General features: G+C 37.9%; 1 protein-coding gene across 4 annotated transcripts in view; it reads right to left on the bottom strand.

Moving 5' to 3' along the window:
- Positions 1-17,074, bottom strand: part of CNTN4 (contactin 4) — a 1,029,443-nt gene that overhangs the window by 192,452 nt on the left and 819,917 nt on the right. For all 4 annotated transcript variants that reach the window (XM_033210483.1, XM_033210481.1, XM_033210482.1 and 1 more), the window contains 2 exons: positions 4,972-5,074; positions 1,187-1,371 (listed from right to left, as the gene is read on the bottom strand). In XM_033210483.1, coding sequence (XP_033066374.1) covers positions 1,187-1,371; positions 4,972-5,074 — 288 coding nt within the window. The remainder of the gene's footprint in view (positions 1-1,186; positions 1,372-4,971; positions 5,075-17,074) is intronic.

Genomic DNA, 17,074 nt, shown 5'->3' with positions numbered 1-17,074 from the left:
GGTCTTTTATCAGGCAAAAAATAAGGGGCAGCATCAGGTGGGTGGTTGATACCAGAGATGGAGTCTTTTCAAAGGGCTAGATTGTATTTAGCCCTTAAGGAAGAAAGGCTCATTGCTGTTAGCGAGGGAGTGGGGGGTATAACTAGATGTGTCTGACATTACCCTCCCATCATGGCCAAGAACTCATTTTTCAATGCTAATCTGGCCCCTCCCCCTTAGCCATGAGGGGTCCCCTTTCTACGGGAGGGCTTAGAACTTTGGTCATATCTTAAAACGAAAATGCTTTATAAGAAGAATTAGTGAAATAAATAGACTTTTGTGGGATCAATCACTGCAAGAAAGAAGAACATTTAAAGGTTTAGAACTATTCTCATTATTTTAATATGCATTGTTGTTTGTTTAAACCATTCTTAAATAATTATCAACCTATAGTATTTGTTTTCTGTATCCCAGACAGATGGGATTCTGGCATGCTCCAATTTGGCAGAACTCAGTTTGCTTTCAAAATGCCTATCCAATGAAATCCTTTTCTAGATTTCAAATCAATATCCTAACAGGGTTTCCAAGATGGTCTCAATAATGACCATGTGCTAGTGGTTTTACATTTATATTATTTGGATCAATGCTGATGATATGATTGGAATAGGAGCAGCTGCACATAAAATGTCTTTGGGGTGAGAGAGATTTGTCACATTCCACTCTGATAAGAACTAAATTTGGACAGCGTGCATTTTGAAATGTTCATGGTACCACATTAAATTGCTACCAAATAGGAGCAATTACAAAAGATTAACACAAGCCTCAAATCAAAATTCTAATGAAGAAAAGCACAGAGCTTAAAAAAAAGATAAATCAGGAGCAGGAATAATAAAATGTTTCCTGTATCAGGTTTACAGCTTGAGCAAAGAGAAAAAACAGACTTCTTAGCAAGTGTGTTCACACTAATATCCATCCTCCAAACACATCAGCCTAACGTCTTCCTCTCTACTCCATCAACATCCTTGCCCCCCACCCTCACTCTCCACACCCAGAATCAGCCAGGGCTAATTATGGAGCAAACTATGAGTTTCACATAATCCTGTGCTGCACAATCTCTCCCAAAATGCCTGAATGCCTCTCAGCTTATGATTTCAATATCAGGAAGTTCTGTAGTACTACCAACAATAAACTGAAATCATGCTCTTACCATAAAAAGTTAGCTGTCCTCTTGCTACATTTTTCCCTCTGGAATTTTCAGCCACACATTCATATAAACCAGCATCCTCCTGCTGAAAATTAGGGATCTCAAGAATTCCATTTGACTTGTGTCTTCTGGCTTTCCTTGCTATCGGCTTTCCATCAGCTCTTCGCCAGATAATAGTTGGTACTGGACTGATAGCAAGAATAAAAAGGAGTGAATCAAACTAGAGAAAAGTGAACCTTTTATTTGAACCTAAACCCCTTCCTTCTTGGTTCTACACATATAAGCTTGTAGTGTTTTGCAAACTTCATCCATTCCTCTATCTCTATTATAATTTTAATCATATCTACATCTCTAGTATTATTTATTTAGTGTTCTTAAAATCAAATAACTTTTCTTAACTTTAAATAAGGCGATCTGGCAGGGTGCAGTGACTCACACCTGTAATCCTGGCACTTTGGGAGGCCGAGGTGGGCGGATCATTTGAGGTCAGGAGTTTGAAACCAGCCTGGCCAACATAGTGAAACCCTGTCTCTACTAAAAATACAAAAAAATTAGGTGGGCATGGTGGCAGGTGCCTGTAATCTGAGCTACTCAGGAGGCCGAGGCAGGAGGATCACTTGAACACTTGAACCGGGAAGCGGAAGTTGCAGTGAGCCAAGGTCACACTACTGAACTCCAGCCTGGGCGACAGAGCGAGACTTTGTCTCGGGGGAAAAAAAAAAAAAAAAAAGTGATCTAATTCCTAAACACTATTATCATTGAAATAAAAACAGATTTTTATATGTTATATATGTTTTCTCATACTTTTTTTCTTTTCTTTTTTTATTTTTTGAGACAGAGTATCTCTCTGTCACCAGGCTGGAGTGCAGTGGCGCAATCTCGGCTCACTGCAACCTCCACCTCCTGGGTTCAAGTGATTCTCCCGCCTCAGCCTCCCAAGTAGCTGGGACTACAGGCGCCTGCCACCATGTCCAGCTAATTTTTGTATTTTTAGTAGAGATGAGGTTTCACTCATACATGTTTTTTTCTAAATAAAAAATATGAAAATAAAAATGTTCATGTGCATTTGTGGCAAATTAAAGATAGCTGCAAATTCTTTCACATTCCTCCTATTGAGATGAAGTCTATGTCCCCTCCCCTTGAGCCTGGTAGCTCTTTTTAACCACTTTGACTAATAAATAAGACAGAAGTGATGTTGTAGGATCAAAGCTCAGGTGTTAAGAAACTGGCAGCTTCAGCTTTCTGTCTCATGGCAGCCCTGAGCTGTCCTACGAGAAGAGTGAATACCTTGAGACTGCCAGGAAGGAGAGGCTGTACATAAGCCTTCCAGATGACAGTCTCAGTGACACCAGCCTTTCAACATCCCCAACAAAATACCAGAAGTGTGAGACATAAGAGAAACAATGTATTTCCATAAATCTATGTACCAACAATGCAAGTGCCCTACTTTGAGAAATACCCAAACAATGAAAAAATGATAGTAGAAATAATGAGCTCATAAAATTTGGAATACACAACCTATTGCTGACATAGAGTATGGGTTCACTCGAGGTACATTGTTTTGGACAACATGGTTTTTCTCCTTGTCATTTATATATTGAGAAGCTTACCAACTTATAGCAGTCCATTTGGAAGATGGGTTGGGGAAACTGCTTAAAATAGTGAGAAAAGGAAAGATGCCATCTGTGAGGTCTTTATGTACTCTCAAGGCATCTATCATCCTACTGCCATAACTGTTGGAACATATCTTAAATTGCAGAGAGGGCATCATTGAATCTGCAAATCAATGGTTTAGTGAGCTAACCACAGCTTTTAAGATTGTGGCTTCCTGGCAGGGGATACAATTATTTACTTATTTATTTTTCACAAAAACACACACAGAGAAGTAATTAGACTAAAGACTTGCTAATCTTCTCTGGGAAACCTGAGATGGTATTTAAAACATTAAAGCCATCAACTCTACTATATTTGTTTCAGAATAATTTAAGTTCGTTAGACAGACACTAACTCAAAATGCAGAAAGGCTCTATGAAAAGTACATCATCGGTGTCTTTATACTGATGAGATATGCACTTAATATATGCCTTTAAAAATAACCATATTGAGACGTAGTCTTTCTGCTTTTAAGTGGGCAATGACGATGTGTTTCAGCAGCTGGATGTGCATACCCAAACACTTCTGTGTAGACTGAAGAAGCCAATTTGGGCGTTTTGTTTTTATTCCAGCACTATTCAAACAGTGTGAATAGAGTTTCATCCATAAGCCCCTTTGAAGTGTGAACAATGTGAATTCTGCTCTTTCTTCACAGATGATTTTTCAAGGTGTCACCTTAAAGAAATCATCAAACGTATATCTAGACTACCCAGTTACCTGCTCTCATCTTTAATTTCATATATATAAATGCTTATATATGCATAAATACTTTAAAATAAAAATAAAAAGTCTAATCATATTATACTGTTAGCAATCTGCTTTTGTTCTGTTAGCAATAAATCATGGGCATTTTCTATGTCTTAAATGTTGTTTTGCAAGTTGACTTTTAATGTCTGTAGAATGTTCAATCCTACAGTTATGTCATAATTTATTTAATATAAGTTTTCAGGACATAAAAAATTACCACTGTATTGTACTGTACCAAAGTAAAGATCCTACTGTAGCTTATTTGTCCTGACTTGAAACACATGGAAACCAAAACAATCTTTCTATTAGAACTGACAATAAAATGAAAAAAGAAACCTTTTCCATGATTGCTGTAAAACACAAAAATCCTAAGAAAATAGATTAGACACTGATATAAGGATTGGTAGAATTAGTGTTGCCTGGCTCCCTGGCTTGGGCCTACAATCCCAGCACTTTGACAAGCAAAGGTGGGAGGATAACTAATCCAGGAGTCCAAGACTAGCCTGGGCAACATACCCAGATCCTGCCTCTACCAAAAACAAAAAAAAGAAAAAGTGTTGTTGCCTTAGTGAACATGTGGGCACAGGAAAAAGAGAGTTAGTAATGGGTTTGTCAGATAGATGGGGCTGGGCGTGAAGACTGACATGGATCATTGAAATCCACAGAAGATATCAAAATTGTCACTTCAGATAATAGTTTACACTGTTTATGCCAAATCTTTATTGCTGGTTACTGGCAAATAAAAATCCCAACCGATGTACATTTCATGTTCTTTATGCCCTCTGATATATTCTCCATGGAAAAGTTAACTAGTTTCTAAGTAGGCTTTTCTCAAGAAAGTCCGCACTGAAACAATTTTCGGACAACTTTGCAAAACAGACTCTCTTAGAGAATAACACGTCTTACCTATCCCTAGCCGGAGCAGAAGGAAATCCAAAGTAGAGAGAAGAGACTGACAGTTTAAAAAGAAATTCAAGAAAAGTCTGATGCATCCTCTATAAACTGGGGCCAAAATGAAAGTCCATTTTTTCCCAAATAGTCAGCTTAACTGTACCTCAAATGGAGGGCTTTGTTTTCCTGTCATTCTAGGTTAGACAGCATGCACATTACAGGTCATAATAATATCACAAAACACTTTTTCAGAATTGCCCATTCTCTTCTCCTTTGTGGCCATGTCAGTTGTGGCGGCCTAATCCTTCTTGCACCATTACATGTCCTCTCTCCATGGTGGGGGCCAGAATCCAAGATGCATATACAGAATTAACAAAGAGAAAGGCTTCACTTGCTTTTCAGTCACCTCAGAAACCATCACTGTGAACAGTGCAAGAAAAACTCTATACCTGCTCAAGCTGAAGGGAGGATAAGAAGGAATGCAAACCAGAACTTACTTTCCTAGAGCAAAGCATTCCAGCTTCACCATTGCTCCTTTTGCAGTCGGAACTGTTTCTGGGAACTGCACTTCTATTTTGGGCTCATATTCACCCATCACTCCTGTGAATAAATAAAGGAGCTAAGTCTTGGAGATTCTTTTAAAATGTATAAAATGTAAAACTCATTTTTCAGTTAATTTAGAATGCCCATACACATCATTATGTGCACAATTAATTCCTTCATTTAAAGCAGGTCCTATCTCTAGCAGTCATGAATTGTGGATCTTCTCCCAGTTACTGCTACAGAAAAATTTGTATCGCAGAACCACATCATCTACCTGGATTAAATTCTCCATGCACACAACTTTGCCCCTCGAAAGTGTTGTTTGAAGGTAGTCTTAAGGGAAAAAAAGGAGAAGGGGATACAGTGCTAGTCATCAGGAAAATTAAATTATCTCTTTGGAAGCATACTGCAGAAAAATTTGTAACATTTATTAATAAAAGTACTTAAAATACTTGCATGCTGAATTATGTCTATATAACAAAACAATTTTTCTGAGTAATCATTCTGTGGCCACAACTTTTACTTTCATTTCCAAGGCCAATATAAATGAATCATAAATTAGTATATTCAATGTAACATCAAATGCCTGTATTTTTATTACATTTTGGACCTGTGAGAAAAGAATAACAAGATACAACTGTAGAAAACATTTAAGTTATACCTACCTTCCCAATGGCAAACTTATTTAGAGGGTCATATTCTCCCACTTTTCCTATCTCCTGGAAAATGACTGTACAATTATGCCCAAGGTACCACAGTCTAACAAACTAAGTCCATGCTTTGTAATGAAATACTTATCAGTTCTTTCTTTCTTTTCTTTTCTTTTTTTTTGAGACGAAGTCTCACTCTGTCACCCAGGCTAGAGTGTGGTGGAAGGATCCTGGCTCACTGCAATCTCTGCTTCCCGGGTTCAAGCGATTCTCCTGCTTCAGCCTCCCCGAGTAGCTGGGACTACAGTTCTGCACCACCAGGCCAAGCTAATATTTTTATATTTTTAGTAGAGATGAGGTTTCACCATGTTGGCCAGGCTGGTCTCCACATCCTGGCCTCAAGTGATCCAACTGCCTTGGCCTCCTAAATTGCTGGCATTACAGGCATGAGTCACCAGTCCTGGCCTTATCAATTATTTCTTATCAATATATGCTTGACTCCATTTGCCACTGCTCTAATGGTTCTAATACATTTATTCTTATTCCATTTCTGGTCATTTTTTATGATATTTGATTCAACTGTGCCCGTAAAGAGTTTGGAATTACCTAGCTTACTACAAAAAGATAGGGCTCTCCATTTCATCTTTCCTTTAGATGTCCCATAGTCAGAGGAAAAAGAGACTGAACCTTAGAAGAAAAGGTTAAAGACAAAAAATGGATGGGGGACAGGTGCAATCAATCACAAAAGAAATGATTTCACTCACTCTGCAGAGGTGGATCCTTGCCTTTTTTTTTCTTTTCTTTTCCTTTTTTTTTTTTTTTTTTGAGACTGAGCCTTGCTCTGTTGCCCAGGCTGGAGTGCTGTGGTGCAATCTTGGCTCACTGCAACCTCTGCCTCCCAGGTTCAAGCAATTCTTGTGCCTCAGCTTCCCAAGTAGCTGGGACTACAGGCACGTGCCACTGCACATGGCCACTTTTTGTATTTTCAGTAGTGATGAGGTTTCACCATGTTGGCCAGGCTCGTCTTGAATTCCTGACCTCAGGTGATCTGTCTGTCTCGGCCTCCCAAAGTGCTGGGATTACAGGCATAAGCCACTCCACTCCACTGAGGTGACCCTTTTCATCAGCCATTTCAGAGTTTGAGAAGCATCAAGAGGATCTCCTCAAACTGTGAAAAACAGAATCAACCCTGAGTGTCTGATGACATACAGTCTAGCTATGTTTGCTGTGAGGTACATTGTTAAAAGTGCAAACTTGAACATAATTGTTCTTCTTGTTGTTTTCATTTTTCTTCCTTTCCTGGAATGACAAGGAGTATTGGATTTGGAAGGGACCTTTGATATCATTTGGTTCGGCGGCCTTCATCTTGGTATTATCTTCCTACTTGATAATAGCACACTTTTCTAAGGAGAGAATCCATGGTTAGCAACCTATTCTTGAAGGGACACTTATCCCTCCGTAGGTTAAAATCGCAGTTCTAATCTATCCCTTTCTTTTACAAGCAAGGCTGTAATCTCACAAGTTAAATGGTTTGTCTTTAGTCCCACAGAAAAGCAGTCAGTGTTGAAACCCAGGCCCCTGACTCCTCATCTTAATCTCTTACAACGGCCTCTCACCACGAAATGAATAACACTACAAAAGTAAGTTAAAATACATTACACCCATGCTTGACACGTTCAGTCACAAAATCATTCCTCCTTTTTTGGCCAGCCTCTGCTGTCTGAGTTCTCTTGCCCCTGAGTCTGGGCTTCCCTTTCTTTGAACATCTGCACAAAGCTGGCCTGGTAAAGACTCAGTGCATACTAACAACAATATTCACACACAGCTGCTGAACTTGCTAACAAACAGCCCGTACCGTTGAATCATCATCCCATAAATATCAGTAGTATGACTTTGAGTGCAGTGAGCAAGTTAACACCTTTTAGTGCTGTGTATATGGCTGTATACTCTGAGAGCAGTGTTAATTAAAGACAAAATTGCCTTGAGAGAAAGGGGTCTTTCGTCTTCCCAGGAAATCAAGACAGCCTGCATTGCAGTGTATCATGTGTTGCAGGGAGATGAGACAATAAGGTTAAAATACAAGGGCCAAGGAGGTCTTAGAAGTCATCAAGTTTTTTTCCCAGCCTCTCTGTCTATAAATATCACATATAAAATTGTGTTTATCTAATCCGGTCATGAAAATTACACCAAGGAGCAAATATATGTCACACGGCCTTGTTTGAAAGAACTAAAATATCATTGGCACTGCAGAAGACGCAATGTCCCAGATCCCTGAACTGTTATCTCCACGTCCTAAAATCCTGCCTATTTAGGCCCAAACTGAACATCTTCTCTCCCAGCATCCTTTACCTACTTACTGCCTTCCCCTCTCCTCTGTAGGCCCTACTCTCTAGCCGACAGTGGTCTTTAAATGACTCAAATTATAAAAACTTCTACCTTTGTCTGTTTCCATTGATAATTTTTTGAAAAACAAGTTTTTAAGGTATAATTTACATACTAAAAAGTTCACGAATTTTAAGTGTGCAATCCAATGGTTTTTAGCAAATTTGCTGAGTCATGCAACTATTACCAAAATCTAGTTTTAGAACATTTCCATCAACCCACTGAGATGCCTCATGCCCATTCACAATTAATCTCCATTCCCAGTCTCAGTCCTGGGAAACCTCTAACTTCTTTCTGTCTCTATACATTTGCTTTTTTCTGAATCTTTCATATAAATTAAATTGTGCAATATGCGGTCTTTTGTGCCTGGCTTCTTTCACTGAGCATAGTGCTTTCAAGATTCATCCATGTTGCAGCATGTACCAGTAGTTTGTTCTTTTTTATTGCAGAATAATATTCCACTGTATGGATATACCGCATTTTCCTTCTCCATTCGCTGGTTGTATTAGTTTCCTAGAGTTGCCTTAACAAAGCATTACAGACTCAGTGGCCCTAAGCAAAATAAATTTATTCTCTTATAGTTCTAGAGGACAGAAGTCATAAATACAGGTGTTGACAGGGCCATGCTCCCTTTGAGACTCTGGGAAGAATCTTTCCTACCTTCTGGTGGTAGCTTTCAATCCTTGGCATTCATTGGCTTATAGTCACGTCACTCCATCTTTGCCTCTGCTGTCACGTGACGTTCTCTCTGTGTATGTGTGTCTTCCCATTGTGTTCTTAGAAGGACACCAGTAATATTCGATTTAGGGCCCATCTTACCCTACCACGACCTTATCTTTGCTGATTACGTCTATGATGACTCTATTTCTAAATAAGGTCACATTCAGAGGCACTGGGTGTTAGGACTTCACCATATCTATTTGAGGGACAAAATTCAACCCATAACACCAGTTGATGGGCATTTGGATGGCTTCTACTTTTAGCTATTACCAATAATGTTTCCATGAACGTTTACATGCAAGTCTTTGTCTGGGCATATTTTCATGCCCATACAAAGTAAGAGTTATTCTCTACTACTGTCTTGCTTCCGTCATGTTACTTATCACAATTTATAATTCTCGTTTATTCATGTGTTTAGTGTCTGCCTTCCATTTAGATGGCAAAACATATAACACCAAATAATGTGTCTGTCTTTTTCATAGCTGTATTCCTAACTTCCATTGCAGGCTCTTCACTTGTAGGTGTTCAGTAAGTAACTACTGACATAAAACATTTTACATATAAATTTCAGGGTACCTCTTAAATAGTAATGCTGTTTCCTATCATCTTTATAGCTAGCTAGACAGACAGACAGACACACACACACACACACACACACACACACAAAGCATCTCTTCTATTGTCCTCTTACCTGCTTTAGAGACAGAAATTCTTCTCATTTTTTTCTGTATCCCTCACAAATCTTAGCCCAATACAAGAAATATGTGAAAAAATGTGATGGGTAAGGATTTGTTGAAGGGAGGAAAAGATGTAGGAATGCAGTGTTTATGCTGTGATATACAGTAGCCATTAAGTCAAACATATACTTCTTTCCAGGCATAGAAGTCATTTATGAAGTATAATTGTAGCTTCTAGTACAAGTTCACTAACTTAAGATCATTCTTTACTAAAATGATCTGTATACATTGTTTATCTAGTCACACAGAGTGATTTCTGAGTTGATACACAGTGATCCCTATTTATGGCTATAGGAGTGTGAATAATAGAGTCATCAGTAATAACACATTAATCTGTATATATAGCAGTAGTACAGTACATAAAGAGAAGGATCAGAGATAAAATGGCATCATTTCACTGCTGTTTAAAAATTTTTCATTGTATATAAAGATTGTCCTAGTATTAAAGTCATAAAAACAAGAGAAGCAATTTTCTTCAACTATATTATGAACATTGTTTTGGAACACCTGTGAACTGTTCCATTTAATTTGGTTACAACTGGCACAGGCTATGTTGTTACTTTACTATTTTTTTATTTTAACCATTTTGGCCTTTACTTTCTACATTACATTTAAAAGCTGTTGCCTTTTTTGTTTTTTAAGAAACGAAAGTCCCCTTAAAACAGGAGTGCATTTTTCAAGTCATTCTGCTGACCACCTGTACACTTTTGCAATTAATTGGTGCACAGCTGCTCTGGTGATTTACAGAATGATTAGGCTAAAAGACTGCGAACATTGATGGATTTGCTCCAGAACCTCCTTTTCATCTTCAAACTATTAAAAAAGGTGGGAAGATGTAAAGGCCTACCCAGACATATACAACCAAGGCAAAGTAGAAGTAAGGAACACATATAATTTAGTCTGGTTCAACCAAGATATACAACCTCAGCCATACTTCTCTGCTATATGAAATATATGATTTGCCTATAAAGACAACTCTTGCTTTCGATTCTAAATAAAAACACCTAACATAATTTTATGCATAAAGGAAAAATGTCTTAATTCATTAAAATTCATTGCCAATGTTTTATGTTCTTTGGATTAAGAGAGATACAGTAATAGCAATGAAGGTTACAGCACTTGAAATTCCATACATCAAAGTCTTCACAAGACAGGGGCTTAGTTGTATTCATATTCCAATAAATTAAATAAGTAAATATTCATTTGACACCAATCATAAGCCACGTGCTGTGCCTAGAAATGGAGGCACACTGTGGATAACATAGATCTGATCCTTATAATCATGACATTCATAGGCTACTCTTTTTTAGCACATGGCTTAGTAATGGGGCATATGCAGGCAATAACTGTTTATTGAATAACCAAAAGAGGTGATTTCATGAGGAAGACATGGTTGGCAGTTCTTAAGTATTTTTCCTAAAGCAATGGTTCTCAAACTTTAAATCACCTGAAAGGCTTGAGTTTCTGATTTAGTAGGTTGAGATGTAGCCTATGAATCTGCAATTTTAAGAAGTCCTAGGTGATTTTGATGCTGCTGGTCTGAAGAATACACTTTGAGAACAACTTTCCCAACTATGAGCAAAAGCAAGAAGTTCCACCTGACATTAATAAACATATCCTAAGGGCTAGTCATTGGGAGAGTACTAGCAATGGAGACCTGACTTGAGGGACAAAGTCCATCCAGAGTCTGGACTCTGTAGAAGAACTTGTGGCAACTGTATCCCTTTCAAAACCTGGGTAATTATTAAACTTGATGCTGATGTCTGTAAGAATGCAGAATTTAACAAAACAACTGGCAATTTAGAGAATATGAAAGAGAAATCAGCAACACATCGTGCTTGTTTAATTACAATTTGCAGAGCACTCTGTTGGCAGAAGGAGACCAGTTTGCAGAGTTGCGTGCCATAAGATTTTTGCCAACACCTGCCTTAGCTGGAATCTGTGCTTACTAAATTTAACTACAGAAGGGACATTTACTAACTTCCACAGAGTGGGATTTTCTACTGAAAAAAAAAGGCAAAAATTGTTTTATGAAAAGTTTCCACATTGACTTTCTTGGGAAACAAGTCATATGATGTATGTATCACTAACCTAAAAATATTTGGAAATATCTGATTAGTCATACAATTCACTTGACTGTGTGTACCATTTTGCCCTTTTGAAAAAAGGCATGTTTCCCCTTGGGTTGAAGGAGATATACAGAGTCTAGTGGACTGTCCAAGTTATCTCTACCACCACCACTGCCATCCAGTAGGTGAATTCCCAGAGTTTGAGGCAACAACTGTTGAGACAAGAACCTCCCCACTGCTGAAGAGGAGAGGCAAGGTATCTCAAGGTTGTACATCACCTCATATAGTCCAGGTTTTAAGGTGTCCTCAGAGACCTGTGAGAGATGAAAATAAATCTCATGATTTGACTTTAATCAAACCTGCACCACCTTCCTTCCTTTTCAATATTGAAAATGCAGAGATAACCTTTTCCAAGAAGACTGTCTCATTTATAGGCAGAGAGGCCAAATACCTCTCCTGTGCTGGACGGTCCTGGTTTTCTTGAATTCCTGAAGTAATGAGCTAATAGTTTTTGGTTTGGGCAATTAGTTATAATGTCATCTTTTAAGTCAACTTTTACCTTCCTTGAAAGAAGTACTCCTATACTTTTCCTACTAAAAAGTTATCCATGTTGTATTGAACTAAACACTATCTCTGTACATGTTGGTCTCAGTTCAGGTCTTTGGAGCCACAAATAACAAGTATTTTAATGGACAGTCTTCAGATATTTAATGATATCATTTTGTCAAGGATTAACAAAGTTCTTTCTGTAAAAAGTCAGATAACAAGAATTTTATCTAGGCTTTGTGGGCTATACAGTCCTTGTTACTGCTCAACTCTGCCATTGTAGCTGGAAAGCAGCCATGGCCAAAAGGTAAACAAACGAGAATGGCTGTGTGCCAATAAAACTTTATTTACAAAAATAGGTGGTGGGCCAATAAATGCTAGTTGGCTGATCCTTGGCTTAGAGGAAATGGAGACGATAGCAAAGTTTGAGAGAATCAATAGAATCAACGACAAATTATTACAACTACAAGAAATTTTAGCAAGCTTGTCAAATACTGAATCACAAGAATAACGGTACCTTCCATACATAGGCAACAGCTAATTAGATAATGTGATTAAAGATAAGATACAACTGTTGGGGTGTGGCACCTCACATCTGTAATCCCAGCACTTTGGGAGGCCGAGATTGGAGGATCACTTGAGATTAGAAGTTCGTGACCAGCCTGGCCAACATGGTGAGTCCCTGTCTCTACTAAAAACACAATAATTAGCCGGGGATGGTGGTACATGCCTATAATCTCGGCTACTCGGTAGGCTGGGGCAGGAGAATTGCTTGAACCTGGGAGGCAGAGGTTGCAGTGAGCCAAAACTGCACCACTGCATTCCAGCCTGGGCGACAGAAGGAGACTCTATCTCAAAAAACAAACAAACAAACAAACAAAAACAAACAGATAAGACACAACTTACTATAACAGCAAAAATGATAGAGAATCTAGGAATTAGCCAAGAATACCCAACATTTCTATAGAAAAATTATTTATAGAAACAGGTCACAGGCAAGATTGGCTTGCGGGAAAGAGTTTGCCAATTCCTATTTAAAACCAATAATGTGCCCACTGCCTGGAATTATTTATTTTCTCTTAGATTGTCTGACTCTTCATGGAAGCTTGGGTTGATTCCCAAGATCAGGCCAGTTTTCTTCACCTTTAAGCTGTGATTATACACCTAATTCCACTGTACCCTTCACTGCTCCATGGTAGTGCTTACCAAAATTGAAACTTAAGTGAACATGCTTTAATTCTCTACTCTCCCCTGAGTATGGCCCCACTCCTGCCTCTAACAGCAATTAGGCTTCTCAGCCAGGCTATAATCCATGAGGGCAGAGAAAGACTTTTGCATCTCTAGAGACAAGTAGAGAACAGATACTGAATGAGGATTTGTTGGTTAAATGCATGATCAAAAGAATGCCCCAAGTCAACTCAATTCTGGGTTAAACACTTCTCCTTCCCTGTTTCATTTCAAGTCCCTCTATAAATGTATTATTCAGAACTCAATTCAGTAATTCCAATAAAGAATGAAACTTTAGACCCTTCATCAACTTGGAATTCTCTAATTCTCATGGGCTGAAATCATGTCTTTTTATTTCATAGTGTGCCACACACAATGAGCACTTAACAGATGCTTCCTAACTGAGTAGCCAAATGGCCATCCATGACCTTTAGCCCCCATGGACCTGAAATGGAATTGGCTATGCTAGAGGTCTAAAGCTGACTGCCAAGTTCCTAAGCTTGTCAAACCTTCAACACATCCAGAGCCATTAAGACGTTATTAAATCAGATTAGCAATGGCAGTTTAGCAAAATATCTCACATCCTTTAGTCATTTAGATGTTCTTCTCATAAAATATGTTTTACACCCACAGATCCTCAACTGTGATGTTGTTAGAGAATTAGAAACAAGACATGATTGCTGTGACAAAACCATACAAAGGTTGCAATTAGAAGTGAGAGTAAAATAAAGCAGTGCTTTGGTATAAACTCTAGATCTTAAATAATATAAAATTATGTCTAAGTGGAAGGCATATCTCTACCTGTTGCCTGTCTAAATGCCAGGTCATCAATAAAGGGTTGCAGATCACGTCTCCAATCTAGAAGAGATCTCCTAAACGACTGGGCTCAAAAACCCACTAGGTTAATTAAGTGGCCTGCAAATAAAGCTGTCTTTTCATGAAGAAAAATAGTGGTTGTTGATGCCCAGTTGAGGATCTAATGTAGCATGGAGCAATATTAGGAGAGTTTACAGTTACCAGTTGTCAGGATCATAATGGAGGATGCATGATGCTGCAATAATAATATTTCAGAATCTTTGAATTTTCTCCTTTCTATTTTAAAAGTCTTCTTTGGTCTTAAATTTTTAAGTTTGTGGGGAATGTAGTCTTCTGAGCCACTAGGAGGTGTAATGGTCACAGAGGTGAAGGCTCACAAAATGGCACGCTGTGGCCTGAAAGACTGAATGCACCTAGTTTTCTGCAGGGATCAGTTGTCAGCATTGGCAAGAAATCCGATCCAATGAGCAGCATCTGTCTGTTAAACCTGGTATTATCTGACCTGGGCAAATGTTGAGATTGGAGTTAAGTAGGCTAGAAAGTTGTGACTGGAATCCTTGAAGACAACAAGAAGAAACTTTAGATAGAACTTATTATAAATCACCCTTTTTTTATAGCTGAGAAGACTAAGGACCAAAGAAATGGTATGATTTGTCTTATGAGAGCCGCGGGTACGTCTGGGACTATACCCCAGAATCCCTTTACTTTCCCTCTTGACTTTTAGTCCTGGACATGACTAAAAGTCATGAAACTGAAGGATGCTGAGGTCATAATTTCAGCTTTTTCTTACTGGGTGAAAGCTTGATTTAAGATGAGAAGATTAAATACTTCAAAGTTGCTGTTATTCACTGTTTTCATGGCTAAATTAGGCTGTGGAAAATGAGTGAGGACTTGGGAAAACATGGTCAGTTATTTCAGTTATATTTGAGAACATACATAAACATTTTAAACATTTAATTTTATATTGAAGTATAATAAACATTTTAAAAAGTTAACTTTACATTTTAACCTCCAAAGACAATATATCTGGTTTGTATATGCATACCTATATCCAAAATGTGTATGCTTAACAATCTATGTAAATATAGAAATGGAGGAGAGAAAGGGAAAAAGAGAGAGTACAGAGAAAGAGGGAATTTGAAACTCTAAGATACGATAATCTCATTGTTCCTTGTTTTGTAGCATCTCTTCTATGTGGAGTTCCAATTAGGGTTAATATTCAAAAATATTTAACAATCACTGTGTAATGCATGGACCTATCAGACAGACACATTTATCTTTGTTCTAATAACCAAAAAAAATTTTTTTTAAACCTGCCAAACCAGTCCCCACCCAGTCTCCAGAAAAACAGAAAAAAAAAAGGCAAAGGCTAAACAATGATTTTTCATGATAAATTATGTACCTGTGTATGTAATGTAATGTGCATAAACAGTGTAACAGACATTATCTCATTTTCTCAAGACTGTCCTAATCTCTGCAATTTCTTTTCATGTTAAGCTATTTTTGAGAGAGCCATGTAAGTGGCTAAACACAGAAGAGCCAATATGATTATCATCGAAGACTACTATTTCTCTAGTAGTTATGCTATATGAATGGTCTGTTACCTTTGTTTGTGGAAATTTAGGGATAACTCTTTGAGATGTGCGCAGGAAGCATATAACATAGCAGGCTCAGCACTATTTATAACCAAGAGCTGGGCTAAAAAGGATCAATGGACTACTTTAGTACCTGTAGTAATAATAACCATGATATACTCTTCTCAATTATAATTCTTCCCTCTCATGGTTCCTAAGCAACAGGTGTACCTTTCTGAATCAGTTATCTTCTCAAAGCAGATTTTAAAATATCTGGATAAATAACTATAAACTCTGATAAAAATTTTTCTCACATATGTCTAACAACTCATATTTTTATGTGTCCCAGAAGTGAATACTGCAAAATAACATTTGAAATAATTCTCACTATAAAATTCTCAAAAATTATAAAGCAAAAGAAACGAAGCAAATGTATAAATGTAGAGCCCAAACAGCCTTTTCTGAACCTCAGTGAAATAGTATGATGGCCAAGGACCAGGAATCTGTCCTGACACCATTTTTCTTATCTGAATTCTCTGGTCTTCAGTTCCCTTGTTTCTCAAAAAATAAAGATATAAAACTGGATGATCTTTAAGTGCCTATTAGGTCCAACAATCAGGGTATAACTCCTTTATCAAACAATGTTCTAAAAATTTGAAAACTCTATGTTTTAGAAAAGTGAGAAAAATAATGACAAGCAAAAAGAAAAAAAAATCAAAATTTACCACCAAAAGTTAAACACTTTAGAGTTTAACATCATTAGTCACTTTGGAGAGTATTGTTCCACCTTTCTCTGTCACTATACATTATTTTAAAAAAGAAGAAGAATACGATCTATACACTATTGTAATCTGTCTTTTAAAAATATAATTTGTTGATCATATTTTAGGTAAGAAAGTTATTGATGGTATACTTCTGTTCTGTCACTGTTCAAAGCACTTTCAGTTACAACACACAAAATAACTATCTGAGGTAGATGCTGTTACCCTTATCTTCCTGATGAGAAACCAAGTACAATGAGGTTAAACTGACACATCCAAAGCCACATGGCTACTAAATGGTGAGGCGGAACTCTGCCTCGACTGCTTGGCTCCAGGATCCTCACGGCTTGTGTCCTTACCTCCTGGCCTCACACTGGAGCCATCATTTGAGATGTAGGAAAGAGTGAGCCATGTGAAGAGCTGGGGAAAAGCGAACAGGGAGCCCCAGGGTTTTGCAGGACTGGGGTGAGTGGCAAATGGTCAGTGAACAGACATGGAACTCATCACACCTCGTTTGTATCAGGAACTGAGCCAAGATTCACTGTTCACCTTTTATGACTCACCATGGGCTACAA

The sequence above is a fragment of the Trachypithecus francoisi genome, unplaced genomic scaffold, assembly GCF_009764315.1.
Source record: "Trachypithecus francoisi isolate TF-2019V2 unplaced genomic scaffold, Tfra_2.0 Lachesis_group0, whole genome shotgun sequence".
Lineage (NCBI taxonomy): Eukaryota > Metazoa > Chordata > Mammalia > Primates > Cercopithecidae > Trachypithecus > Trachypithecus francoisi.
This window is presented reverse-complemented; position numbering and strand designations above follow the sequence as displayed.